Source organism: Orcinus orca, chromosome 7 (genome assembly GCF_937001465.1).
Source record: "Orcinus orca chromosome 7, mOrcOrc1.1, whole genome shotgun sequence".
NCBI lineage: Eukaryota > Metazoa > Chordata > Mammalia > Artiodactyla > Delphinidae > Orcinus > Orcinus orca.
This window is the reverse complement of record NC_064565.1, coordinates 114146514-114174318: the sequence shown is the minus strand read 5'-3', so window position 1 is coordinate 114174318 and position 27805 is coordinate 114146514. Positions and strand designations below refer to the sequence as shown.

The following is a 27805-nucleotide window of genomic DNA, read 5'->3' as shown; positions in this document are numbered from 1 at the left end:
TCATCTGTTTGTATACTCCAAGGATCCTATTAAAACTACCAGAATTAATAAGTGAGTTTAACAAGAACTCAAAATCAATATAGAAAAATCCATATATGTTTACTAGCAACAAAAAAAATGGAAAATTAAGTTAAGAAAACATTTATAATAGCATAAACTATCATGAAATACTTGGGGGTAAATTTAACAAGATATGTGGAAGACCTGTACACCAGAAACTAGAAAAGATTGCCATGAAAAATAAAAGAAGACCCAAATAAATTAAATGATGTACCATATTCTTGAATCAGAAGACACAGTACTATTAAGAGGCTAATTCTCTCAAAATTTATTTGTACATTCAGTGCATTCTCACTCAAAATTCTGGCAGGTTTCTTTTTTTTTGGTAGTAATTGACAAACTGATTCTTAAATTTATGTGGAAATGCAAAGAACCTAAAGTATCCATAACAATTTTAGAGGAAATGAAGAACAAAGTTGGAAGCGTTACACCATCTGATTTCAAGACTTACTCTGAAACTGTAGAAATCAAGACAGTGTGTGTAGTCATGAGGGTAGACATATGGAGCAGAGTTCAGCACGTGTGGCCTACAACCTGCTTCTGCACAGCCAGTGAGCTAAGAATAGGTTTTACATTTTTTAAGGGCTCTTTTAAGAAGAAGAATGTGCAACAGAGATCGTATGTGGAAATGTTCCAGAGTATTTACAACAGAACTACATTGAAAAGCCAGAAATAGATGCAAACATATTTAGTCAGTTGACTTTCAACAGAAGTGCCAAGGTATTTCCATGGGGAAAGATACTCTTTCAGCATACAGTGCTGGACCAATTGGATATCAATAGATGCAAAAATGAACCTCCAACTTTGCCTTACATCATGTAAAAAATGAACTCAAAATGGATCATAGAACTTCCATGGTGGCGCAGTGGTTAAGAATCCTTCTGCCAATGCAGTGAATGTGAGTTCAACCCCTGGTCCGGGAAGATCCCACATGCCGCAGAGCAACTAAGCCCGTGCACCACAGCTACTAAGCCTGCGCTCTAGATCCCATGCTCCACAACAAGAGAAGCCACTGCAATGAGAAGCCCGCGTACTGCAATGAACAGTAACCCCCGCTTGCCACAACTAGAGAAAGCCCGTGCGCAGCAACGAAGACCCAACACAGCCAAAAATAAATTAAAAAAAAAAAAAAAGATCATAGACTTCAATGTTAAAACCTAAAACTATAAAACTTCTGGGGGAAAACCTCTGTTATTTTTGCCATAAGAAAGAGATTTTTTTTTAAAATAGGACTTAGAAAGTACAAACCATGAAAGTAAAAGCAAATTGGACTACTACAAAATTTTAAAGGCATTTGAAAAGGCAGGCCACAGACTGAGAGAAAAAATTTATAAAACATGTATTTGACAATAGACTTGCATCCAGGATATATAAAAAATACTTATAACCTAATCAGAAGACAACCCAAATTGGGAAGCCACTTTACAAAAGAAAATCTACCTATGAACACCCAATAAGCACAGGAGAAGATGCTCAGTATCATTAGCCAACAAACTAAAACCGTAATGACACATCACTGCACGCTTAGTAGAATGATTAAAATTTTAGATGCTGACAAAACTAAGTGATAGCAAAGATGTGGAGCAACTGGGACTGCCGTGTATTGTTGGTGGGAGTGTAAAATGGTACAGTCACTTTGGTAAGGAGTTAGCTTATTTCCTGTGAATTTAAACATTCACTTATCAATTCTCCTGGATTTTTATCCGAGAAAAATTAAAACATGTATCCTTACAAATACTGTATGTAAATGTTCATAACCAAAAATGGGAAACAATCCAAATACCAGTGATCAGGTGAACAAATTGTGGTGTATCCATACAATGGCATACTATTCATCAATGAAAGAAGTAAACTACCACCCCATGCAAAACATGGATGAATCTCAGAGACATCGTGCCAAGCAAAAGAAGCTAGTCACAAGAGTAATACTCTTGGGATTCCACTTATCGATGTGAAATTGTCAAAAAAGAAAACCTAAGCTGTAGTTACAGAGGCAGATCAGACTCAGGGGATGGGGGATTGACTACGGAGTGGCATGAGGGAATTTGGGGGGTGACGCAAATTATATCTCAATTTGCTGGTGGTTACTGAGTGTTTTCATCGACCTCTTTTAAACTGTGCGCTTAAACTGGATGTGTTTTATTATAAGTAAATTATACTTCAATAAAGTTACTTAAGAATATATGGTTTATGCGGGCTTCCCTGGTGGCGCAGTGGTTGAGAGTCCGCCTGCCAATGCGGGGGACGTGGGTTCGTGCCCTGGTCCGGGAGGATCCCACATGCCACGGAGCGGCTGGGCCTGTGAGCCATGGCCGCTGGGCCTGCGCGTCCAGAGCCTGTGCTCCGCAGCAGGAGAGGCTGCAGCGGTGAGAGGCCCGCGTACCGCAAAAAAAAAAAAAAGAATATATGGTTTATTAAAATTAATAGTTTGTTGTCTTCCCATGTCACAGATCTCCTTTCTTCCACTCCTTCTTCCCTCCAAACTATTCTTTACATAGCAAGTGATCTTCTTAAACGTAGGTGAATCAGATCATGTCACCCTCTGCTCAAAGCCCTGTTGTGCTCTTTGTACTTGGTAGTGTATTGCCTGCGGGCTCCTGGCCTACAAGAACCTGCTTCGTCTGACCACTGCCTAACTGACCTCCTTGCAGTCCACTCACCTGCTTATTCACAGCGTACTTCCCATGCTGACTTTGTGGAATTTCTGGTCACAGGCGCTCTTCCACCCCCGAGACTTCTTTTTTTTTTTTTTTAAAGCAGAGGGAGGTTTTTTGTTTTTTTGTTTTTACATATTTATTTTTGGCTGCGTTGGGTCTTTGTTTCTGCGCCTGGGCTTTCTCTAGTTGTGGAGAGCGGGGGCTGCTCTTCACTGTGGTGGCTTCTCCTGTTACGGAGCTTGGGCTCTAGGCGCACAGGCTTCAGTAGTTGTGGCTCCCGGGCTCTAGAGCGCAGGCTCTGTAGCTGTGGCGCACGGGCTTAGTTCCTCCGCAGCCTGTGGGATCTTCCCGGACCAGGGATCAAACCCATGTCCCCTGCATCAGCAGGTATTCTTAACCACTGCACCACCAGGGAAGACCCCCTGCGACTTCTTAGTCCTGTAATCTTTTTTGAACTCTGTTCCCTTTACTCTTCATCTGCTAACTTCAGTCACTCATTTGGTCTCAGCTGAAATGTTATTTCCGTCATTCCTGGCTACACAATCTCAGTTAATCTGTCTCTCGTACTCTAACGCCCTGTCCTTCCCTTCGTAGCACTTACACTGTAACTACCTGTGTTTTGTGTTATGAATGTCCACCTCCCCCATTAGATGAGGCTCTTTGCGGGCAGAGTCCATGGCTGTTTTTCTTATTGTCAGCTTCTAGGACAGTGCCTGGCACATAGAAGATACATGGTGTGTGTTGAATGAAAGTGAAAATTTTTTTTAAAAACAGTATTTTAAATTAACATTTTTTAAATTGGAGAACTCTTTTACATAAGCTGTTTCAGTTGTCAAGGAGTTTGTATTAGAATTCTATGCTGGCTTCACATTACTGTAGTATAAGGGCTAGAACTCAGGAATCTCAAAGAGATTCTGTTCTGTTCAGATAAAGATAGAACTTCTAAGGCCCATGGCATTCTTGCCCTCTCAGAAGCCTCCACCCCTTTGAATTCCCCCACCTCATATGCAACTTGGTAAGAATTGTTTGGAATTAAAACCTAATATACTTCTTCCCACAAAGCAGGAGTCTTTGCATCCTCAAAAACAGGGCATACTGGCGCTAATCCATTTACTAATAACTAAGCATAAAAATCACCTATCTAGGCAGAGTCTGTGCAGTTCTAATACACATGAATTTCAATGGCCACCGTTCATCACCGTTACCCAGCAGCATGGTTCAAATTTCAGCTGCCACTGGATATTAACTGAGTAATTGCATAAAGTACAAACTTTGCTACTAACTCTTTAGTCTACAGATCACTGTGAAATAACATGTACATCGTGGTCAGTGGCCAGTTACTTCACTCTTTAAAGCCTATCAGTGATTGGTCAGTGCATAGCTGCTATTAATTTCACCACGTAGACAGCAAAGTGTGTAGTTTATTGCCTCCTTTTCTCCCAGTGGTAAACTCAGGTAACATTTTACAAGAACGGATAATCGAAGTAGCCAACAATGGTGAAAGTGCAGGAGAGAAACAAAAGTGTATGGGACTTCCCTTGTGGTGCAGTGGTTAAGAATTTGCCTGCCAATGCAGGGGACACGGATTCGAGCCTTGGTCCGGGAAGATCCCACGTGCCGCAGAGCAACTAAGCCCATGCGCCACAACTACTGAACCTACGCTCTAGAGCCCAAGAGCCACAACTACTGAAGCCCTTGCGCCTAGAGCCCGTGCTCCACAACAAGAGAAGCCACCGCAGTGAGAAGCCCACACACCACAACAAAGAGCAGCCCCAGCTCACTGCAACTAGAGAAAGTCGCACGCAGCCACAAAAGGCCCAACACAGCCAATAAATAAATAAATATATTAAAAAAAGAGAGAGAGAGAGAGAAACAAAAGTATATGGAGCTGTAGAAGAAATAGCTGGCTGTGGGAATGCTGACACTGCTGTCATTTGAGAGGATCCAGATGTGCAGCCAGAGGAACTTAACATAAACTCACAGGAGTGAGGAAAGTGGTTGTGATGAAAGGTATATGAAGATATCCCAGAGGAGTCGACGCTGGCAGAAACACTTCATATTAAAGGAGCTCTTGGAGATATTTCATGAAATCGAAAGTACAAAACAAAATACTGGAAGCTGATCCAAACTTAGATTATCATTAGGGGCTAGAGAAGATGTTCACCGTGTACTGCAAGCTCTACAAGACAAAAGCAATCCCTATTTAAACTATTCTTGTGTTTTTACAAAGAAAACATTTTAATTCTCGGTGTCTACTGTAGCGTTTTCTTGTTTTAATCTATTATCTTTGGCTGCGTTGGGTCTCGGTTGCTGTGTGCGGGCTCTCTCTAGCTGTGCCGAGCGGGGGCTGCTCTTCGTTGCGGTGCGCAGGCTTCTCACTGCGGTGGCATCTCTTGTTGCAGAGCACGGGATCTAGGCGCGTGGGCTTCAGTAGTTGCAGCATGTGGGCTCAGTAGTTGTGGCTCGCGGGCCCTAAAGCGCAGGCTCAGTAGTTGTGACGCCCGGGCTTAGTTGCTCCGTGGCATGTGGGATCTTCCCGGACCAGGGCTCAAACCCGTGTCCCCTGCATTGGCAGTCGGATTCTTAACCTCTGCGCCACCAGGGAAGCCCCCTGTAGTGTTTTAAATTACAGTGTAAATATTAGTTTGCTATTTTTTTATTTCACTGTAGATGTATAACTGACAGAGTTTTTAATGTTTTGACAAAAAATTTTAAAGGTCACGGTACAATCATAATTTTTTTTTAAGATTTCTGTGCACAGTTTCAACTTGCACAGGTGTTCTTAGGGTCCTGCACTGCTGTGCAAAGGGAAGACTGCCTGTACGTGTTTTTTTGCTTGTTTTTTTGTTTTTTTAGCGTCCTGCTAATTAACACAGTATAGCATCTCTCTTTGGTTTTGTTTGTTTGCTGCACTAACCAGCATCTTTTTATTTATAGCCGAGGACAGCTGTTTGAGGCCTATTGATAGAGACGGGAAGCTTCTTTGTCCAGGTAAATCTTTTTGGTAGCCTTCAAAAGCTGGCACCTACTCATGCCACCTATCTTTCTCAACACTTTTACCTTAAACAGTGACTTCCAATACCTAATATTCTTAAGTTACCTTTTAGAAACTGGTTTATAGAACAGACTTTCACCCAGGTGTCTTCCTTGTGAATTACAGACAGTCCTAACCAAAAATCAAACACTTCTGTTTTCTAAAGGAAAACACCTGTCTTTCTGATTAGCTGACATGCATTTTAGTCATGGTTTTGCCCTAGTTGTATCTTTCTAGATGTATTATCAAAGTTTATTTGTTTTGCTGATTTCATCATGATACCAGTTATCACAGTAAGCAGAGCCTTGGTTTTTACCTCTGTAACACATCTTGTCATTAGACTTAATTTACTCTTTTGATGGTAGTCACCATAGCAGCTTTAAACTTGGAAGAAGCTAGTCCATCATGCATGAATCAATTCAGAATATTACATAATCCATTGCAGACAACAGCTCTCTTTTGTTAAGTATGAATCTAGAACATTCATAGCTGCCTCTTATTTCTTAGCATTGCTGTACAGATAACAAGAGCATACGTCCTAGAGTGAGAAAATCTAAGATCAAACATAACTGTATATAATCCTTTTGCATGGAGTATAACTCAGTTTTTTTCTTTCTTAACATTCTTGATTTACAAAGAAAGGCTGATTTCAGTGTAGTAGTTTGCCCAAAGGTAGGAATTAATACCATTTACCATGTTATCAAAATTCTTTTTAGTGCCAGACAATTATACTTTGAAGGAAGCAGAATTGAAGATGGGGAGTTCATTGGGACTGTGTCCTGGAAAAGCACCAACTTCTTCTCAGGTAAAAGGAGATCACCTGACAGACCCAAACCAGCCTTACTGTGATCAGAAGTTCTTAATTGTATGATTCACTCCTTAACTACTGCAGTAATACTGTTTTTCTTAAAATTTTTCTTTTCCTTAAATGATACCTTTTATTTAGGAATACATCCATGTAGTTCTCTGTGTTTAAGTCAAAAATACTATGTCAAAGTATATTCATAAGGTTGTTTTTCTGTGAAAATTTTGTGGTTAAGGGAGATCTTTAAAGTTGAGTGGCCACCAGTTTCAACCACCATAATTCATAAATTCTAAAATGTACACTTTTTCTCCTATATTTTAACATCTGTGAGATTAAGATGCATCTTACAGTCAGTGGCATCCTGCACTGGAGCTGATGCTATGCTTCCTTTCTTAGTAGTGCATAAAATATTAAGTAACAACTGGCAGCATTCTAGATTTAATGAAATACAGTATACTGATTTTGAACTTAATTACTCCCTGCAATAATTTAATAGACTCACAGCAGATTTTTCTTTATCGGTATTCATTTTATTTACAGAATACTATCAGGTTGACCTTTGCCTAGAACCCTACCTACTTAATAAACTTTCATTACAGTCCAAAAGCCATAATGAAGTCCTTACTGTTAAGACTCTGTATCATGATAAGCTAAACTCATATCAGGATCCCCGTGGCTCCTAGATCCCTGATATGGAACTAATCCACTTCATTAGTTTTCCCAGCTACCTCCCCTTTAATTTGTTCTTCCCCAAACTCTAACAAATAGTAGTGCATGACAAGAGCATAGGAGAAAAAACATGACAAGTGCGGTTGAGTTAGAAAAGAAAAATAGGGCTGTAAAGAACTGAATTGACAAGATCAGATTTACATTTTTCCTGTGGGTTCCAGGGAGTTAAAGTATATGGGACCTCTGGACAGAAAATAAGATCACAAACTAATGACTCAGAAAAAACACAGTTAATGCTTATAGTGTATAGTAATTGCAAATCTCTTTGAGGAATGACTGAGAGAGAGATGGAGATCATACTAGAATAAATAATGTCTGTGAGAGATGTTTCTTAGGAGTAAAAACATTGGTGATAAAGAATCTTACATTTCTAGGTAGTCAAGATTATTGTTTAAATTGTAACTTTAAAATACCCAACGTAGACTTGTTTTTACATAATTTGATTTTTTTTTTTTTTTTTTTTTTTTTTTGCGGTACACGGGCCTCTCACTGTTGTGGCCTCTCCCGTTGCGGAGCACAGGCTCCGGACGCGCAGGCTCAGCGGCCATGGCTCACGGGCCCAGCCGCTCCGCGGCATGTGGGATCTTCCCGGACCGGGGCGCGAACCCATGTCCGCTGCATCGGCAGGCGGACTGTCAACCACTGCGCCACCAGGGAAGCCCCCATAATTTGAGATTTTTATTAAAGTTTTATGACCATTGACTTTCCGGTTTGGGAAATAAATAATATATTTATAGAATTTTGAAATTCAAATTAAATTGCATTTATAACTCTATCTTGATCTTAGCTGTTCCTGTTTTTCACTGTGGGGAGCGATGTTCAGCCTGGGACGGAGATGGAGATCATAGTAGAAGAAACAATATCTGTGAGAGATGTAAGGAATTTTACTTTGGGTGGCCGGGGTCTGTGGGTGTTTGGTATGGGGAGCAGTGGGAACCTGTGTTAGGATTTTGAGATCCTAAGGGTAGGGTTTACATAATATGCATTAAAGAATTCTATGTATTCAATAAAAGAATAGTTTGGATTGTTTGAAAGGTGGTGAGCCAGCTGTGGTTTTAAAAATAAGATGATTCTTTTTTCTTGTCTGACTACTAATAATGCATGTTTATTGTAGAAATTTGGGATATATAAAAATGGGTTAAAAGAAAAGAATTAAAACCCCTCATTATCCCTTATCCCACTAATGTTAACATTTTGGCATATTTCCTTCTGCTGTTTCTACATTATGTGTACACACATCTCACACACACAGGTGTGAATGTGTGTGTGTGATAAAGCAAACAATTAGGTTAATGTCACTGAGAACGGGGACTTTCAGTCTTGGAAAATGAAGAGGCAGATAACATCAGTGTGGTTAAAGCCTGTACTCCTGAATTTGTTTTTAGGTTTGTTTTAAATATTTATTTGTTTGCTTGTTTATTTACTTATTTATTTATTTTGGCTGCGCCACGTGGGAATCTCCATTGCGGCATGCGTGATCTTTAGTTGTGGTGTGTGGACTTCTTTTTTTAATATTTATTTATTTGTTTGTTTATAATTTAAATTTAATTTTATTTTTTTATACAGCAGGTTCTTATTAGTTACCCATTTTATACATATTAATATATACATGTCAATCCCAATCTCCCAATTCATCCCACCACCACCACCCCCTGCCCCGCTGCTTTCCGCCCTTGGTGTCCATATGTTTGTTCTCTACATCTGTGTCTCTATTTCTGCCCTGCAAACTGGTTCATCTGTACCATTTTTCTAGGTTCCACATGTATGCGTTAATATGCACTATTTGTTTTTCTCTTTCTGACTTACTTCACTCTGTATGACAGTCTCTAGATTCATCCATGTCTCTACAAATGACCCAATTTCCTTCCTTTTTATGGCTGAGTAATATTCCATTGTATATATGTACCACCTCTTCTTTATCCATTCGTCTGTCGATGGGCATTTAGGTTGCTTCCATGACCTGGCTATGGTAAATAGTGCTGCAGTGAACGTTGGGGTGCATGTGGCTTTTTGAATTATGGTTTTCTCTGGCTATATGCCCAGTAGTGGGTTGCCCATTCTAACTGGTGTGAGGTGATACCTCATGGTAGTTTTGATTTGCATTTCTCTAATAATTAGTAATGTTGAGCAGCCTTTCATGTGCTTCTTGGCCATCTGTATGTCTTCTTTGGAGAAATGTCTATTTGGGTCTTCCGCCCATTTTTGGATTGGGTTGTATGTTTTTTAGTATCGAGCTGCATGAGCTGTTTATATATTTTGGAGATTAATTTGTCCGTTGATTCATTTGCAAATATTTTCTCCCATTCTGAGTGTTGTCTTTTTGTCTTGTTTGTAGTTTCCTTTGCTGTGCAAAAGCATTTAAGTTTCATTGGGTCCCATTTGTTTATTTTTGTTTTTATTTCCATTACTCTAGGAAGTGGATCAAAAAAGATATTGCTGTGATTCATATCAAAGAGTATTCTTCCTATGTTTTCCTCTAAGAGTTTTATAGTGTCTGGTCTTACATTTAGGTCTCTAATCCATTTTGAGTTTATTTTTGTGTATGGTGTTAGGGAGTGTTGTAATTTCATTCTTTTACATGTAGCTGTCCAGTTTTCCCAGCACCACTTATTGAAGAGACTGTCTTTTCTCCATTGTATATCCTTGCTTCCTTTGTCATAGGTTAGTTCACCACAGGTGCGTGGGTTTATCTCTGGGCTTTCTATCCTGTTCCATTGACCTGTATTTCTGTTTTTGTGCTGGTGTCTTGATTACTGTAGCTTTGTAGTATAGTCTGAAGTCAGGGGAGTCTGATTCCTCCAGCTCCGTTGCTTTCCCTCAAGACTGCTTTGGCTATTCAGGGTCTTTTGTGTCTCCATATAAATTTTAAGGTTTTTTGTTCTAGTTCTGAAAAAAATGCCACTGGTAATTTGATAGGGATTGCATTGAATCTGTAGATTGCTTTGGGTAGTATAGTCATTTTCACAATATTGATTCTTCCAATCCAAGAACATGGTATATCTCTCCATCTGTTTGTATCATCTTTAATTTCTTCCATCAGTGTCTTATAGTTTTCTGCATACAGGTCTTTTGTCTCCCTCGGTAGGTTTATTCCTAGGTATTTTTTTCTTTTTGTTGCAGTGGCAAATGGGAGGGTTCCCTTAATTTCTCTTTCAGATTTTTCATCATTAGTGTATAGGAATGCAAGAGATTTCTGTGCATTAATTTTGTATCCTGCAATTTTACCAGATTCATTGATTCGCTCTAGTAGTTTTCTGGTGGCATCTTTAGGATTCTCTATGTGTAGTATCATGTCATTTGGAAACAGTGACAGTTTTAATTCTTTTCCAATTTGTATTCCTTTTATTTCTTTTTCTCCTCTGATTGCTGTGGCTATGACTTCCAAAACTATGTTGAATAATAGTGGTGAGAGTGGACATCCTTGTCTTGTTCCTGATCTTAGAGGAAATGCTTTCAGTTTTTCACCATTAAGAATGATGTTTGCTGTGGGTTTGTCATATATGGCCTTTATTATGTTGAGGTAGGTTCCCTCTATGCCCACTTTCTGGAGAGTTTTTATCATAAATGTGTGTTGAATTTTGTCAAAAGGTTTTTCTGCATCTGTTGAGATGATCATATGGTTTTTATCCTGCAGTTTGTTAATATGGTGTATCACGTTGATTGATTGGCATATACTGAAGAATCCTTGCGTCCCTGGGATAAATCCCACTTGATCATGGTGTATGATCCTTTTAATGTGTTGTTGGATTCTGTTTGCTAGTATTTTGTTGAGGATTTTTGCATCTCTGTTCATCAGTGATATTGGTCTGTAATTTTCTTTTTTAGTAATATCTTTGTCTGGTTTTGGTATCAGGGTGATGGTGGCCTCATAGAATGAGTTTGGGAGTGTTCTTTCCTCTGCAGTTTTTTGGAAGAGTTTGAGAAGGGTGGATGTTAGCTCTTCTCTAAATATTTGATAGAATTCACCTGTGAAGTCATCTGGTCCTGGACTTTTGTTTGTTGGAAGATTTTTAATCACAGTTTCAATTTCATTACTTGTGATTGGTCTGTTCCTGTTTTCTATTTCTTCCTGGTTCAGTCTTGGAAGATTATACCTTTCTAAGAATTTGTCCATTTCTTCCAGGTTGTCCATTTTATTGGCATAGAGTTGCTTGTAGTAGTCTCTTAGGATGCTTTGTATTTCTGCAGTGTTTGTTGTAACTTCTCCTTTTTCATTTCTAATTTTATTGATTTGAGTCCTCTCCCTACTTGATGAGTTTGGCTAATGGTTTATCAATTTTGTTTATCTTCTCAAAGAACCAGCTTTTAGTTTTATTGATCTTTGCTACTGTTTTCTTTGTTTCTGTTTCATTTATTTCTGCTCTGATCTTTATGATTTAGTTTCTTTTGCTAACTTTTGGTTTTGTTTGCTCTTCTTTCTCTAGTTCTTTTAGGTGTAAGCTTAGATTGTTTATTTGAGTTGTTTCTTGAGGTAGACTTGCATTGCTATAAACTTCCCTCTTAGAACTGCTTTTGCTGCATCCCATAGGTTTTGGATTGTCGTGTATCATTGTCATTTGTCTCTAGGTATTTTTTGATTTCCTCTTTGATTTCTTCAGTGATCTCTTGGTTATTTAGTAACGTATTGTTTAGCCTCCACGTGTTTGTGTTATTTACGTTTTTTTTCCCTGTAATTGATTTCTAATCTCATAGTGTTGTGCTCAGAAAAGATGCTTGATGTGATTTCAGTTTTCTTAAATTTACTGAGACTTGATTTGTGACCCAAGATGTGATCTATCCTGGGGAATGTTCCATGCACACTTGAGAAGAAAGTGTAATCTGCTGTTTTTGGATGGAATGTCCTATAAATATTAATTAAATCTATCTGGTCTGTTGTGTCATTTAAAGCTTCTGTTTCTTTACTTATTTTCATTTTGGATGATCTGTCCATTGGTGTAAGTGAGGTGTTAATGTCCCCCACTGTTATTTTGTTACTGTCGATTTCCCCTTTTATGGCTGTTAGCGGTTGCCTTATGTATTGAGGTGCTCCTATATTGGGTGCATATATATTTATAATAGTTATATCTTCTTCTTGGATTGATCCCTTGATCAATATGTAGTGTCCTTCCTTGTCTCTTGTAACATTCTTTATTTTAAAGTCTATTTTATATGATATGAGTATTGCTACTCCAGCTTTCTTTTGATTTCCATTTGCATGGAATATCTTTTTCCATCCCCTCACTTTCAGTCTGTATGTGTCCCTAGGTCTGAAGTGGGTCTCTTGTAGACAGCATATAGATGGGTCTTGTTTTTGTATCCATTCAGCAAGCCTGTGTCTTTTGGTTGGAGCATTTAATCCATTCACGTTTAAGGTAATTATCGATATGTATGTTCCTGTTACCATTTTCATAATTGTTTGGGGTTTGTTTTTGTAGGTCCTTTTCTTCTCTTGTGTTTTCCACTTAGAGAAGTTCCTTTAGCATTTGTTGTAGAGCTGGTTTGGTGGTGCTGAATTCTCTTAGCTTTTGCTTGTCTGTAAAGCTTTTGATTTCTCCATCGAATCTGAATGAGATCCTTGCTGGGTAGAGTAATCTTGGTTGTAGGTTCTTCCCTTTCATCACTTTAAATATGTCATGCCACTCCCTTCTGGCTTGTAGAGTTTCTGCTGAGAAATCAGCTGTTAACCTTATTGGAGTTCCCTTGTATGTTGTCATTTTTCCCTTGCTGCTTTCAATAATTTTTCTTTGTCTTTAATTTTTGCCAGTTTGATTACTGTGTCTCAGCGTGTTTCTCCTTGGGTTTATCCTGTATGGGACTCTCTGTGCTTCCTGGACTTGGGTGGCTATTTCCTTTCCCATGTTAGGGAAATTTTCAACTATAATTCTCTTCAAATATTTTCTCTGGACCTTTCTCTCTTCTCCTTCTGGGACCCCTGTAATGCGAATCTTGTTGCGTATAATGTTGTCCCAGATGTCTCTTAGGCTGTCTTCATTTCTTTTCAATCTTTTCTCTTTATTATGTTTGCAGCAGTGAATTCCACCATTCTGTCTTCCAGATCACTTATCCGTTCTTCTGCCTCAGTTATTCTGCTACTGATTCCTTCTAGTGTATTTTTCATTTCAGTTATTGTATCGTTCATCTCTATTTGTTTGTTCTTTCATTCTTCTAGGTCTTTGTTAAACATTTCTTGCATCTTCTTGATCTTTGCCTCCATTCTTTTTCGACGTCCTGCATCATCTTCACCATCATTATTCTGAATCTTTTTTCTGGAAGGTTGCCTATCTCCATTTAGTTGTTTTTCTGGAGTTGTATCTTGTTCCTTCATCTGGTACATAGCCCTCTGCCTTTTCACCTTGTCTTTCTTTCTGTGAATGTGGTTTTTGTTCCATAGGCTGCAGGATTGTAGTTCTTCTTGCTTCTGCTGTCTGCCCTCTGGTGGATTCTATTTATTTATTTATTCGTTTGGTTATGTTGGGTCTTAGTTGCAGCATGCAGGCACTTCGTTGCAGCATGCAGGCTCTAGATCGCGCAGGCTTAGTTGCCCCGTGGCATGTAGTATCTTAGTTCCCTGGCCAGGGATCGAACCTGGGCCTCCATTGGGAGCACAGAGTCTTACCCACTGGACCACCAGGGAAGTCCCTGTGCTCCTGAATTTGAATTAGAAGAGTCAGAATGAACCTGATATATTTTTTCTTTAAAAAATGATTTTACTAGCTCTGTCCCCTGAAATCGCTTATAGAAACAGTGATCAACCTGGTAGTAGCAAGCACCCCAGCATTCAGATTGTGGTCACTCAATACCATTTCCTAGAGGAACTAGGGCTTCTCGGAGTAATGGCTGGTTCTGTATCTAGGTCAGGAAAGTGTATGATGAGCCTGGAACATCTTATCAGGACAGAAAACAGTATAGCTAGCAAAGACCTCTGGGATCAGAGAGCGTCAGGAGCCAACCTGAAGATAAGAGTTTGAACCTCAGTGGGAATAATAATGAAAATTGATTCACACATACATAAAGTCCATGAGTTCACAGTGATCCTAAAAAGTATGCTATTCATTGCTTACCTGCAGTGGATGCTCGGGAACCGTAAACGGAAGAGTCGAGCATTTATCTTTTTCTTTGCAAACTATACCTCACATCAACCAAATAGATAATGAGAAGATTTTTTTAATAGACATATCCCAGCTAACAAAATGAAGAAAGAAGTTTAGACTATCACTGTTTTTCAACTCCTAATGAATTAATGGATCTAAGCAAGGATCCTGAAAAACTGCTAACAACTCCAAAAGAGCAACACCCAGACATTTAGAAGTTCAAAACAATACCCGTGCTCTTCTTGCCAAAAGAAAAGAAAACTGGACCTGAGTCCGATCAAGCCTCTAGGTCTGAGTACCAGTTTATAAGAAGTACAGGGGACAGAGGGACCTGTCAGGTGCACCACAGGCCTGCGGTAAGCACTGTCCTGAAGTGGAAAACTCCTCTTCAAGAAATCAGCTGCAGTGTGAGACAGGCTGTAGGTTCAAGGAGACTTATGGGAAATAGCAGGTAGGTGCAATGTATGGAATTTATGGGGCCCTTGATTCAAACCAAAAGAACTCTAGTAACAGTTTAAGAGAAAGTAAGGAAATTTGAACACTGACAGAATATTTGTTATTTACGAGTTCTTAGTTTTTTTAGATATTATAATTATGTAAGAGTTACATTTTTTAAAAGAATCTTCATCTTTTAGAGCTGAGTACTGAATATCAATAGATGAAATGATACCTGACATTTGCTTCAAAAGAATGTGAGGAGCGAGTCAGGGGAAGTGGGCGGGGCACAGACACAGGACTGGCCGCAGCAGGAGTTGAGGCTGGCAGTGGACACTTGAGGGTTCATTTTACTGTCCTCTGCACGTGTGTGAAATTTTCCATGATAAAACTTTTTTTTAAATTTTTTATTATTTTTTAATAAATTTATTTATTTAATTTATTTTTGGCTGCGTTGGGTCTTCGTTGCTGCACACAGGTTTTCTCTGGTTGCGGTGAGCGGGGGCTACTCTTCGTTATGGTGCGCGGGCTTCTCATTGCGGTGGCTTCTCTTATTATGGAACATGGGCTCTAGGCACGTGGGCTTCAGTAGTTGTGCACAGGCTCAATAGTTGTGGCTTGCGGGCTCTAGAGCACAGGCTCAGTAGCTGTGGCGCACGGGCTTGGTTGCCCTGTGGCATGTGGGATCTTCCCAAACCAGGGCTAGAACCTGCGTCCCCTGTATAGGCAGGCGGACTCTTAACCACTATGCCACCAGGGAAGTCCCCAAACATGTTTTAAATAAAATGTTTTTTTACCTTTTGTTACAAGCTGTAAATATTTACCCACGTTTTCATTTGCCTTTTAACTTTAATACATTTTTTTGTTTTGGGGTTTTTTTAGCTTTAAAAAAAGGTTTATTATTGACTTACTGCCAGCAAGTGATACATATCATAGGAATCCGACATTAGAGTGTCTCTGATAAGGTCTGGACTTGTGCTAGACGACTGTAAGGAGGGATACGGGCTAATTTTGGATCGGATGCTATCAAGAGTTGGGGGGCAGTTCAGTATCTTATTTATGTTTGTAAGTTGGAAGTGTGAAGAGGGACTAGAAATATCATTGGAAAGGCAGCAGTTACTTAGAGGAAAAGATGGTTAGTCATTTTGTGCCTGGGATGTGGCCTTGGGTAACTTTAGTGTTTTTTCGTTTCAAAGAACGGAAACCACAAAACTTTTCAAAGGTGCGATGTGTATGTCTTTCTTCTGTTCTATCCTGAACCCACTGCAGGCAGAGTCATTCCCCATGCCCACCCACCCCCGTTCCCCCAGCTGAAACTGCTCCGTCAAGGCTGTCGGTGGCCTCCATGTTGCTGTGTCCAGTGAGCAGGTCTCGGTCTTCATCTTACTTGCTCTTTCAGCAGCAGTGACATACTTGATGACTTTTGTCACTTGCTTTGAGAAGACTGCAGCTCTTTAGGTTTTCTTCCCACCTCTCCGGTCTGCCTGTTCTCAGTCTTGTTTCCTCTTCTCTCTGCCTTCTGAGCGCCTCGTGCTCAAGTCGTAGACGCCATACTCATATGTATGAGCTCCTGATCTCTCAACATACTTCACTCACATTTCCCTTTTCTATTACAGTGGCTCCATTTTCTGCTTGCTTAGGCCAAAAACCTTGAAATTGTCTTTGATTCTTTTCTTTCTTACTTCAGAACCAGTGTTTCAGGAAATCGTTCTGGTTCTACCATCAAGATTTATCTGGGATCTGATCATATCTTATTCCTTCCACTGCTGTCACCCCTTCACCTCTTATCTGGATTATTCCAGCAGCTTCCTAACCGATCTCCTTCCTTCCAGCCTGACACCTCCCAGGGTGTGTTCTTACAAAGAAGTGGAGTAATCCTTTAAAGTGTAAGGTCAGTCAGTCCTCTGCACACAACCCTGCTCTGCTTTCCCATCTCACTCGGGGTGAGGGGGGGAGCCCCGAGTGACCTTGCAAGGCCCTGTGTGATCTGGCCCTTTGGTATTTTTAAAGAAAGAGTCTGACTATTACTCTCGCTCGCTCTACTCCAGCCGCGTTGGCCACTAGGCTGCTCCTCAAGCAGCCCTTTACACCGGCAGTTTCCTCTGTCTGGAACACAGTTAGGCTGAATGCTCAGTTGCTTGTTTTTCTTAAATAATGGAGGCCTTTGAGACTGCAGTTTTCTTTGAATATGGCTTTGGTCCCATTCCCTGTTTTTTTTTTTAATAAATTTATTTATTTTATTTGCTATTTATTTTTGGCTGCGTTGGGTCTTCGTTGCTGCGCGCGGGCTTTCTCTAGCTGTGCCGAGCGGGGGCTGCTCTTGGTTGCGGTGCGCGGGCTGCTCACTGCGGTGGCTTCTCTTGTTGCACAGCATGGACTCTAGGCGCACGGGCTTCAGTAGTTGCAGCGCGAGGGCTCAGTAGTTGTGCCTTGTGGGCTCTAGAGCACAGGCTCAGCAGTTGTGGCGCACGGGCTTAGTTGCTCCGCGGCATGTGGGATCTTCCCGGACCAGGGCTCGAACCCATGTCCCCCTGCATGGGCAGGCGGATTCTGAACCACTGAGCCACCAGGGAAGCCCCCATTCCCTATTTTAACATACTCTGTTGTCATTGTCATCATTTTCTAAACAATCTTTAATTCTAGAGTCTCTTATTTTTAATCAGACAAGTAATTGTGGATTTAGTCTTATTTTTTAAACTTTGGGGGGACTAAAAATCCCCCTTGGTCACCACCCTATCCTTGCCGCTTCCCCAGAAGTCACTGTTGTCATTGGACAGTATAATCTTATCCACATCAGTAGAGTGTATCCTTCCGTACCTTTGCCGTGTGTGTACCAATGTGTGGGTATGTATGTACGTGTAGAAATAAGAGCTTGACTTGTATGGTTTTCTTTAAAATCATAAATGGGATCCCAGAACTTTGTTTCACTAAAATATTTTAAAGATCTTTTAAGACCAGTGAATATAAATCTCTTTTATCCTTTTAATTGTTTTAAGACCTCTCATAGTTTATTTAAATGTTGCCCTGTTAATGCAGGGATGTCTGGATTGTTGGCCGTTTTTCTCCTGATCCAAGCAGGGCAGCAGTGATCATCCTGTGTGCTGCTCCCTCTGCTCTGTTACAGTACAAAGGAAATTTTACATACTCCTTTGCCCGAAAGTTATTTAAGGATGTTTTTCCCCTCAAGAAGTTGGGAGGTTTTTGTTTTTTTTTTTTGTTTGTTTTTTTGTTTTTTTTGGCTGTGTTGGGTCTTCGCTTCTGTGAGAGGGCTTTCTCCAGTTGTGGCGAGTGGGGGCCAGTCTTCATCGCGGTGCGCAGGCCTCTCACTGTCACGGCCTCTCCCGTTGTGGAGCACAGGCTCCAGATGCACAAGCTCAGTAGTTGTGGCTCATGGGCTTAGTTGCTCCGTGGCATGTGGGATCTTCCCAGACCAGGGCTCGAACCCGTGTCCCCTGCATTGGCAGGCAGATTCTTAACCACTGCGCCACCGGGGAAGCCCAAGAAGTTGGGAGTTTTTTTGTGACTATTTTTGTTTTGTTTAAACGTCTATTAATCGTGTCTCGTTTATTGAATTGTGCTATGAGCTCACAGTATGCATCGTTCTTCCCTCATGAGTTGACGTGTGACCAGTTGTTTCTTAGATGATAAATAAAAGCTAATCTCCTTCTCTAGGAGTCAGAGTTCTGTGAAATCAGCCTAATTAATCACATCTGGTCAAAAATACACTGTTAGTCCTCATAAGAAGGGAATCACACAGCAGTCCTGGAAGTGGATGAACTTTTAGATAGACCTGGTTGCGAACACTGGAAACTGGTTTTCCCTGCTGAGTCGGCGCCACGTAGCCCTTAAGAAGCGCTTACTTAATCACTGCATCGTGTGTATTTTTATCTATTTGAGAATTACTAAATATAATCAGACTCAGATAGGCCCAGGGTCAAAAAAGAGTGTTTCTCACAATACTGTAACTCAGATATAGAACAACTAATGAACATAGTTTTTTTTTCTTACAGTGTTTAAAGGTAATGCTGGAGAAATCTGGCCTATCAGGTAAGTTACAGACCATGATGATACGTAAGTTTATCCACATCCTTTACTTATAATACATTTTCTATAAGCCTAATGAAAACTTTTCCAACTTTCTTTTTCTCCAGGGTTGTCAGTTATGCTTTACATTTCTATACGTACATAATTCTCCTGTTTCTTTTTTGCAGGCTAAAAGAAAACTAGTTGGAGGTTAGCCTAATTCTAAGGAAAGAGAGCCTAGATAGGGAACAACAAAGGTACAAAAGAGATACAGTTAAGATACAGACCCTCTGGAATTTCCTAGATCTTTTGCTGAATTTCTTTTTTTAACCTCATGGATTCAGAATTTCAATGCATTGTGTTTCAGGCCAGTATTTCTGTATATAGATTAGGGAATGTAATATGAATGAAAAAAGTAAACCCAGGGTGTCCTGAAGTGGCTACCCAGGTGGACCCACGGAGCAAGCTTGAGGAAGCACCACACTGCTTTCATTAGAGTGAGTGCTTGCCATTCTCTCCACCAGAGTGGAAGCATGGGGCTCCGTTATCTGGCAGGGACGTTCACTTGCTCAACTTCTAGGAGTTTCTGTGCGATGCCTCAGGTCATCTCGACAGTAGTCCTCCCATGCAGGGATCATCCCCCGTTCCCACTTTCCAGATGCTGAAAATGGTTAAACGGCTTACCCAGTGTTACAGAGCAAGTGGCTAAGTGGCTCTGATTTCAGAACTCTGATTTCTTTCTACCATGCTCTGCTATGAAGTAATGGTGTTCACTCTTAACTTACTTTCTTTTTTTAAACAAACTTAGATTAAGTTAAATATCGATATAAATCTTACTGCATTTAAAACTAGAACCGATGACAAAAGAGGGTCTACAAAGAACAGTATTGGGATTCAAAACCTGTGGCCTGTGCAGGATAAATGTGAGGTCTGTGTTTCTTCGCTCGTCTGTAGCTTCTTTCGGTGGGTGGGGGGAGTTGACTGTTACAAAACATTGCTAGTTTTTTAACCATCAAGATTTTCAACTTTTGCTCGGTTCCCTCTCCCCAAAAAAAGTTCTCTCCCCATGTCGTGAGTGTGTAGCAAGCATGCTGAAAAACTGACATCTGATTAACCTTCGTAAATGTTCATTTGTACCAACTACATTGAAGCACTGTGCCAAAAGGACACGCTTTCGTTAGATCGCTGCTGACTAGATAGGACAGGTTTGCCGTACATGCTATCAGTTGCTGAGCGATGTTAGCGTGTGTTTTCGTCCAAGACAGTGAAATAAAACTCAATTTCATGATTTTAGGAGGGATTCTGTGCTTATGTATGTACATCTGTCTATGCTTAACGTGTGATGTGGATGCGCTTGTGTACTTGTAAATAATAAAGGTGTAAGTAGATGTTGCATACTAGTACCAAGTCTTATTTTTATTTGCAAGTATACAGTTCTTGGTGGAATAGAGAGAAAATTAACCAAGTTGGGGCAATGACTTAATTTTTTTCAGGCCCTGGAAGAGATAATTTACTTTAAAAATTAGTTAATACTGGGCTTCCCTGGTGGCACAGTGGTTGAGAGTCCGCCTGCCGATGCGGGGGACGCGGGTTCGTGCCTCAGTCCGGGAAGATCCCACATGCCGCGGAGCGGCTGGGCCCGTGAGCCATGGCCGCTGAGCCTGCACGTCCGGAGCCTGTGCTCCGCAACAGGAGAGGCCACAGCAGTGAGAGGGCCGTGTACCGCAAAAAAAAATTAGTTAATACTTATTAGATGATATCCCATTTGATATTCATTTATCCAGAAGGGTCATTCCTGACAAACTCTTAAAACATATTATTCTGAATTCTTTTTCATCTGATTTTGATTCCTTCATAGGAGACGCATGGCATTTACGGAAAATGGATTGGTGCTATGAAGCTGGGGAAGCTTTATGGGAAGAAGTAAGATTATTTCTGTACATTTCATTTGTAAAGTGATTGTGCTTATTTTGTATTTTCATAAGGACACCACCCTACTCATGTGAATAAATTCTAGAGAAAGCTTTACTTTTTTTTTAGGATATACAAATCCATATGGGGGTCTACTTTTTCCTTACTGCAGTTTTTTCACAGAGTCAGAGGGGAAGTTTCAGCTAAGTGGGAACATACCTAACATCTGTATTGAGCCCTCTTTTGATAAGAGAATATGTCTCTAGTAGTAGTTCTTCATTAACAGGCAGAGAACTACAGAGAACAAAAGACATTTGTACCAGTGAAAGAATTTGAAGATACACTCTGAATTTTGAAACCTGAATATGTTAATCTGAGAGTTTCTCTGTAAGTTAATGATGGCAGAATTCATCTTACCAATCAGTCACTTAGGCTCTGATTCAAACTGCATCTCTAAATCCGGCCCAGACTCTTAGGGTAGACTTAGGAGCAGTGTTATCACAGGGTGTTTGGAATCTGGTTAATCTTATTTTAAAAAATTTTTATTGAAGTGTAGTTGATTTACAATGTTGTGTTAGTTTCAGGTGTACAGCACAGATTCAGTTAAATGTTCAGTTAAATGTATATATTCTATTTTAGATTCTTTTCCATTATAGATTATTATAAGATATTGAGTATAGTTTCCTGTGCTGTGCAGTAGGTCCTTATTGGTTTTCTCTTTTATATATAGTGGTGTGTATATGTTAATCCCAAACTCCTAATTTATCCCTCCCCCCCTTTCCCCTTTGGTAAATAAGTTTGTTTCTATGTCTGTGAGTCTGTTTCTGTTTTGTAAATAAGTTCATTTGTATCATTTTTTTAGATTCCACATGTAAGTGATATATGATATTTGTCTTTCTTTGACTTACTTCACTTAGTATGACAATCTCTAGGTCCATCTGTGTTACTGCAAATGGCATTATTTCTTTTTTTTAAATGGTTGAGTAATATTCCACTGTATATATATATCACATCTTCTTTATCTATTCATCTGTCAGTGGACATTGAGGTTGTTTCCATGTCTTGGCTGTTGTATATCGTGCCACTGTGAACATTGTGGTGTATGTATGTTTTCAAATTAGCGTTTTCTCCAGTTATATGCCCAGGAGTGGGACCACTGGATCATATGGTAGCTCTATTTTTAGTTTTTTAAGGAACCTCCATAGTGTTCTCCATAGTGGCTGCACCAATCTACATTCCCACCAACAGTGCAAGAGGGTTCCCTTTTCTCTACACCCTCTCCAGCATTTATTATTTTTTATTTTTTTAATAAATTTATTTATTTATTTTTGGCTGCATTGGGTCTTTATTGATGCACAGGCTTTCTCTAGTTGCAGCGAGCGGGGGCTGCTCTTCATTGTAGTGTGCAGGCTTCTCATTGCAGTGGCTTCTCTTGTTGCAGAGCACAGGCTCGAGGCACGTGGGCTTCAGTAGTTGTGGCACTCAGGCTCAGTAGTTGTGGCTCACGGGCTCTAGAGCGCAGGCTCAGTAGTTGTGGCGCACGGCCTTAGTTGCTCCGCGGCATGTGGGATCTTCCCGGACCAGGGATTGAACCTGTGTCCCCTGCATTGGCAGGCAGATTCTTAACCACAGTGCCACCAGGGAAGTCCCTCTACTATTTATTACTTACAGACTTTTTGATGATGGCCATTCTGACTGGTGTGAGGTGATACCTCACTGCAGTTTTGATTTGCATTTCTCTGATAATTAGTGATGTGAGCATCTTTTCATGTTGGTTAATCATCTTATTGTTGCTCCAAGTAGCATCAAACCTCACAGTCCAAATCCATGGCCTTAGAAGTACAGCCAGAATAAAGCTTTGTGAGAAAGCTTACACAATTGTGCTCACTCCCCTTTCCCCCAATCTTTATCCGCCTGCTTTCTGTTCAGTGAGACACTGGCATTGAACATCAACAGAGGTTGATCTAAAGCAGGGCCTTCCGGGAAACAGTCCTTGCTGTGTAACGGTCAGGGACAATACAGAGAGGCTCCTCTTGGGTCCTGGCCAGGAATTTGACTGCCTGGAGTAAAAAGTGAACCTCAAAGAATCTTCAGGACATACAGTTTGGATGTCAAAAGAGTGTATCTAGTCAAATGGTTTCCTTATTTTCTCCTCTTATTAATTCCCAAATCAGTATCAAACAGTTCATCTAAAAGCAAACTCATTACCCTCAGAACTAGCTCCGCTTCCCAGATTTGCTTCTTGTCTTTCCCATCCTGATCCTTTTCCGCCTGAAATGTGGCTTACGCTACTTACCTTACATCCGTCATATTTGGTCTCAGCCTTCAATCAGTTTTTCCACTCCTTCTTGACCATTCCCACTGCTGGCCTCCTGGTTCAAGCCCTGTTTTTTTGTGGTTTTTTGCCTCTTACCTAATTTACTACAAATGGTTTCCTGAGCCCATGTGTTCCCCACTTCAGTATGTCACAAGTGTGGCAGCTTAGATTGATCTTTAAAAACCCCCTTCGCAGAAATCTTGAGTGGCTTTTTTAAAGCAACTGAAAACTTTTTTTTCTGTTCCGCATCCCTTTGACCGGTGACCACCTCTCCAACCCAGTTTTCTTTCCGTTACTCTCCAGCAGATACCTCCCATTCTAGTTAATCTGGTCTCTTAGCTCTTCCCCAGCACAAGTCATACTGACTGTTGACTTAACCTGGACTTCGCCGTGTTCTTCTTTCCCTGAGAAATTCCTTCTTGTTTCCTCTGGCTTTCCCAAATCCAGCCCATCTTTTGGGCTTAACTAAAATTTTATCTTCTGTAGATTAATCTGTCATTTCTTACCTCATCCATCTCCCTTCCTTTAATCTTTTACAGTTCATAATTATACAGTTTTAATACATAATGATATACTTTTTTATGGTTTTAGCTTATTTCTATCTCTTCAATATCTGCTTCGTTATTCATTTACTTATTTCTTGAAAGGGTAATAGAGGCACAGGGTTTTTTTAAAAAGATCGAATGGTCTCTTTCTTCCTTTCAGAAGTCATAAGTGACAAAAAAGATTTTCACTTTCTGTATTCCCAGGATGCAGCACTGAAAGAGCTGATGCTCTCTTCTGGAGACACTTTGCTTTTAATCGAAGGAAAACTTCCTCCTCTGGTAAGATTTTGCTCCTGAATAGACATTTTGTAAATAACAGTTACTGTTTTATGATTGCAAGGATGATATGTTCTCATTGTGTGAAACTGGGGAAATACAATCATAAAGAGAATAGAGTACTTACCCAAAATCCTACCAATCAGACAGCTACCATATTTTACATCTTTATATATTTTCTTCCTATAAAGTCAAATTGTATGTACAATTTTATTTCCTACTTTTTATATTTTACTTTTTAACCTGACCATAAAATCCAGAAACAATCATTATATCCAATATATGACTTACCACAGTTTTATTCACCTATATCCCTGTTGTTTGGATTTTAGCTTGTTTAAAATTTTTTGTTCTTATAAACAGTAATAAATATAAATCCTTCTTAAGACAATTCTAAAGATGGAATTAACAAGCCAAATTGTTTTCCCAAAGAGTCGTACCAAGTTTACAGTCCTAATGTGTGTCTGTGAGAGGGCTCACACCACTGCTCTTCCATAGACACTGTGTATTACCACTTGGAAAAGCCATTACTTATTAGTTTGTTTTTGTTTTAATGTGGACACATGTAAAGATGAAAATGACCCAGAATTCCAGCATTCAGATAATCATTTGCTTATGATTAGAAAACTCAGACAGTGTAGAAGCCTATAAAATGATAAACAGAAGTTTCTCCCATATCTTTCTCTCCAGAAAGAGCCACAGTAAACTTATTTTTCCTTGTGTATCCTTCCAAGAAAAAAATTATGCCTGTTTGTATGCTGAATGTAAATATGTGTGTATCCTTTTCAAAGTTTACATAAAGGGGGTCATATTCTATGCACTGTTTTATACCTTTAGTTTTTTGTTTGTTTTTATTCATTTAATATAGCTTGAGGATCTCACATCAGCACATACAGACCTACCTTATTCTTTTTCATGACTTCATAGAATTCTGTTGTATTTTATACTGTGCTCTTTAAAGTTAATTTTTGAATTGATAATATTCATGATACAAAATTCAAAGTGTATAAAAAGCTGGGCCAGGAAAAGTATCCCCCATCCCTCCTGTCCCCCTGCCACTTGGGGTCCTCCCTCCACAGGCAGCCAGCTTCCTCTGTATCCTTCCAGAGGCACGTGCTTATTAAATTTAATGCACACACACACGTATGTATGTGTATATACATATTTTTATTTACACAAATGATTATAAGCTTGACACCCTATTCTGCACCTGGCTTTTTTCATTACCCCCATATACATGCCACATCAGTACCCATGAAGTTATCTCGTTCCACTTGACGTATATGGAGGTACCGTGATTTATTTTTTAACCAATCTCTTTTCAAAGAATATTTAGGTTGTATCCAGTCTTTTGTCGATACAAATAACACTGCCAAAAATATCATTTATTTGCCATTTTGCACATATGTATCTACAGGATATTCCTAGAATTGAAATCGCTTTGTCAAAAGTTATGGCCTACCGTAATATAACTAGTCTTCTGAAGAGGGACCTTGAGGTTGTTTCATGGTTTTTGCTACCATAAACAATTTACAGTGAATATCTTTGTATGCATGGGCTAGTATATCAGAAGGTAAAATCCTAACCATGGAATGGCTGGGTCAGAGGGCTTGGGCATTTAAAATTTTGACAGCACCAAATCACCATCCAGAGACTTTGCAGCAGTTTCTACTCCTGGAACCAACATATAGGAGCTCAGGTTTACTTTCAGTTTCACCACTGTAGAATATTATTAGACTTTCTGGTTTTTGACAGGTGAAAAAAAATGGAGTTTTTCCTCTGATTTACATTTATGTATTTACTGCATGGAAGTTGAGTATTAATCTTCACCAATTTGATAAACAGAAAAATATTCTCATTTTAATATGCATTTCCTGAAATACATATTTAAAATACTTTACATGTTTTTTTTTCACATTCTCATCTTCTGTTGTTGGAAATTGCGCACTGTAATAGCAACTGATCTTTCATTGAGTAAATCTGTTCAAGTTCTTTACCCACTCAAAAAAGGGGTGGGGAAGAACCAGTTAAATTAGTAAAACTGAAATTACAGAATGTGTTTAAGGAGTTGAGTTTATTTCATGTAGTTGGTATATAGGAATGCACCTTAGATCAATAGGTTGTTGGATCTCTATAAAGTTCCTTTAGAAACTTTTATAAATAAAAACTGCATGTAACTGGTGCATTGTGCTATGGTGCTCTTACAATGCCTGAAAACATTTATATAGTTTGTTCTGTCAAATGTTTTGTTAGTTTGTTTATACTTTTCACTTACTGTAGCTACTAAGATATAGAACAGGAACTTCCCTGGTGGTACAGTGAATAAGACTCCGTGCTCCCAGTGCAGGGGGCCCGGGTTTGATCCCTGGTCAGGGAACTAGATCCCACATGCATGCTGCAGCTAAGAGTTTGCATGCCACAACTAAGGAGCCGTGGAGCCACAACTAAGGAGCCAACGAGCCAAAACTAAGACCCAGTGCAACGAAATTTTAAAAAAAAGAAGATATAGAACATTGGTCCCAGTCATCCTAAAGACTGACTTTTATGATTTTAAACTTTGATTGTAAAAACAGTAAGCAAGTATAATACATGACAGTTAATACATACATCTTAAGGAAAAATAAATTCAGGAACATATTCTATATCAAGATGTTTCTTTCTGGGAATTCCCTGGTGGTCCAGTGGTTAGGACTCCTTGCTTTCACTGCCGAGGGCACAGGTTCTATCCCTGGTCAGGGAACTAAGATCCCACAAGATGCTTGGCATGGCCAAAAAAAAAAGTTTCTTTCTGTGGAAGTAGAAGTTGACTTAATCTGTGTGCATCACAACAGTTGGAAATCTCCATTCCTCAGGGTTTCCTGAAGGTGCCCATCTGGTGGTACCAGCCACGGGGTCCATTGCATCACTGGAAGAGTCATCAGGACCAGACTAACTGTACCTTTTCTCAAGGCGGGGTCTGGAGAGCTAATTCCATCCAAGGTGAGAACACAACAGAATTATAGCAGCCAGTGTGTCATAAAGAAAAGTAAAATGATTGCTTCTGCTGAGAGGCAACTGAAATACGTATTTTTAAAATATAAGGTTGAAAATCAAAATCTATTCCATAATTCATAGTATAATAATAATACTATCCTATTTTTATACAGTGGTTTGTAACCTCTATAAAATACCATCTTTTTTTTTTTTTGGCTTTACCTTTCATTTGCCATCTGTTATTTTTATTATCATTATTATTATAGCAATATATTACATTTTTTCAAGGAATTGTTATATAATATCACCTCTCAAGTGCCTCATGGCAGTAGGAATAGCGGCCCCAGTTATTGTAACAGACTAAGACATTGATGCTTTAGTCGCTTCCAGCGTCTTCACTGCAGCCCCAAGGGGCGGAGAGGCAGGGTTGGAGTCCGGACCCCACGCAGCTCCTGTTCTTTCTGCTGCCGCCACCCAGGAGCTCCTTCAAGGGCGTTCCAGCTCACTGACTTCTGAGAAGACTCACAGACAGGGTATAAACATTGTTTCACTCTGTCTAAGTTTCTTCTCCACAGGCAGAATTCAGCACACACGTCATGATGAGCAAAGGCAGGGAGTTTGAATTGCCATTGTAAAAAGTGGGTTTCCACTTCATTATAAGAAGACACAAGTTAATCTCCTTTGTAACTGTAGATAAAGAGAATATATTTTTACTAGGACCAAGTTCTTACATTTTTTTCCTTTTATCATGCTTAATTATCTAGCTTTTTTAATGCCTTGAAGTATTATATACTTACATTTCTTTTTATCTTTCAAAATTCAGTACTGAAACTAACATAAATGATCTCCTTACTTTTTGAAGTTAGGATTATATGTATAGAGCAATAAAATACTTCATGTTGAATTAGCTATGAAATTGGCATTAAGTTATTTTTTGTTTGAGTTATATTAGACATGTTAAACAATTCTA

The 27805-nt window shown here is 39.6% G+C and overlaps 1 protein-coding gene across 20 annotated transcripts in view; it reads left to right on the top strand.

Annotated features, from left to right (window-relative positions):
- USP40 (ubiquitin specific peptidase 40) overlaps positions 1 to 27805 on the top strand; it is a 92024-nt gene that overhangs the window by 49531 nt on the left and 14688 nt on the right. For 18 of the 20 annotated variants that reach the window (XM_033424867.2, XM_049712795.1, XM_049712793.1 and 15 more), the window contains 7 exons: positions 5655 to 5708; positions 6468 to 6556; positions 8073 to 8159; positions 18801 to 18837; positions 20672 to 20736; positions 23791 to 23865; positions 26715 to 26841. In XM_033424867.2, coding sequence (XP_033280758.1) covers positions 5655 to 5708; positions 6468 to 6556; positions 8073 to 8159; positions 18801 to 18837; positions 20672 to 20736; positions 23791 to 23865; positions 26715 to 26841 — 534 coding nt within the window. Of the gene's footprint in view, positions 1 to 5654; positions 5709 to 6467; positions 6557 to 8072; positions 8160 to 18800; positions 18838 to 18894; positions 19742 to 20671; positions 20737 to 23790; positions 23866 to 26714; positions 26842 to 27805 lie in introns of those variants that run through there. The other 2 variants (XM_049712806.1, XM_049712805.1) reach the window with 2 other exon arrangements.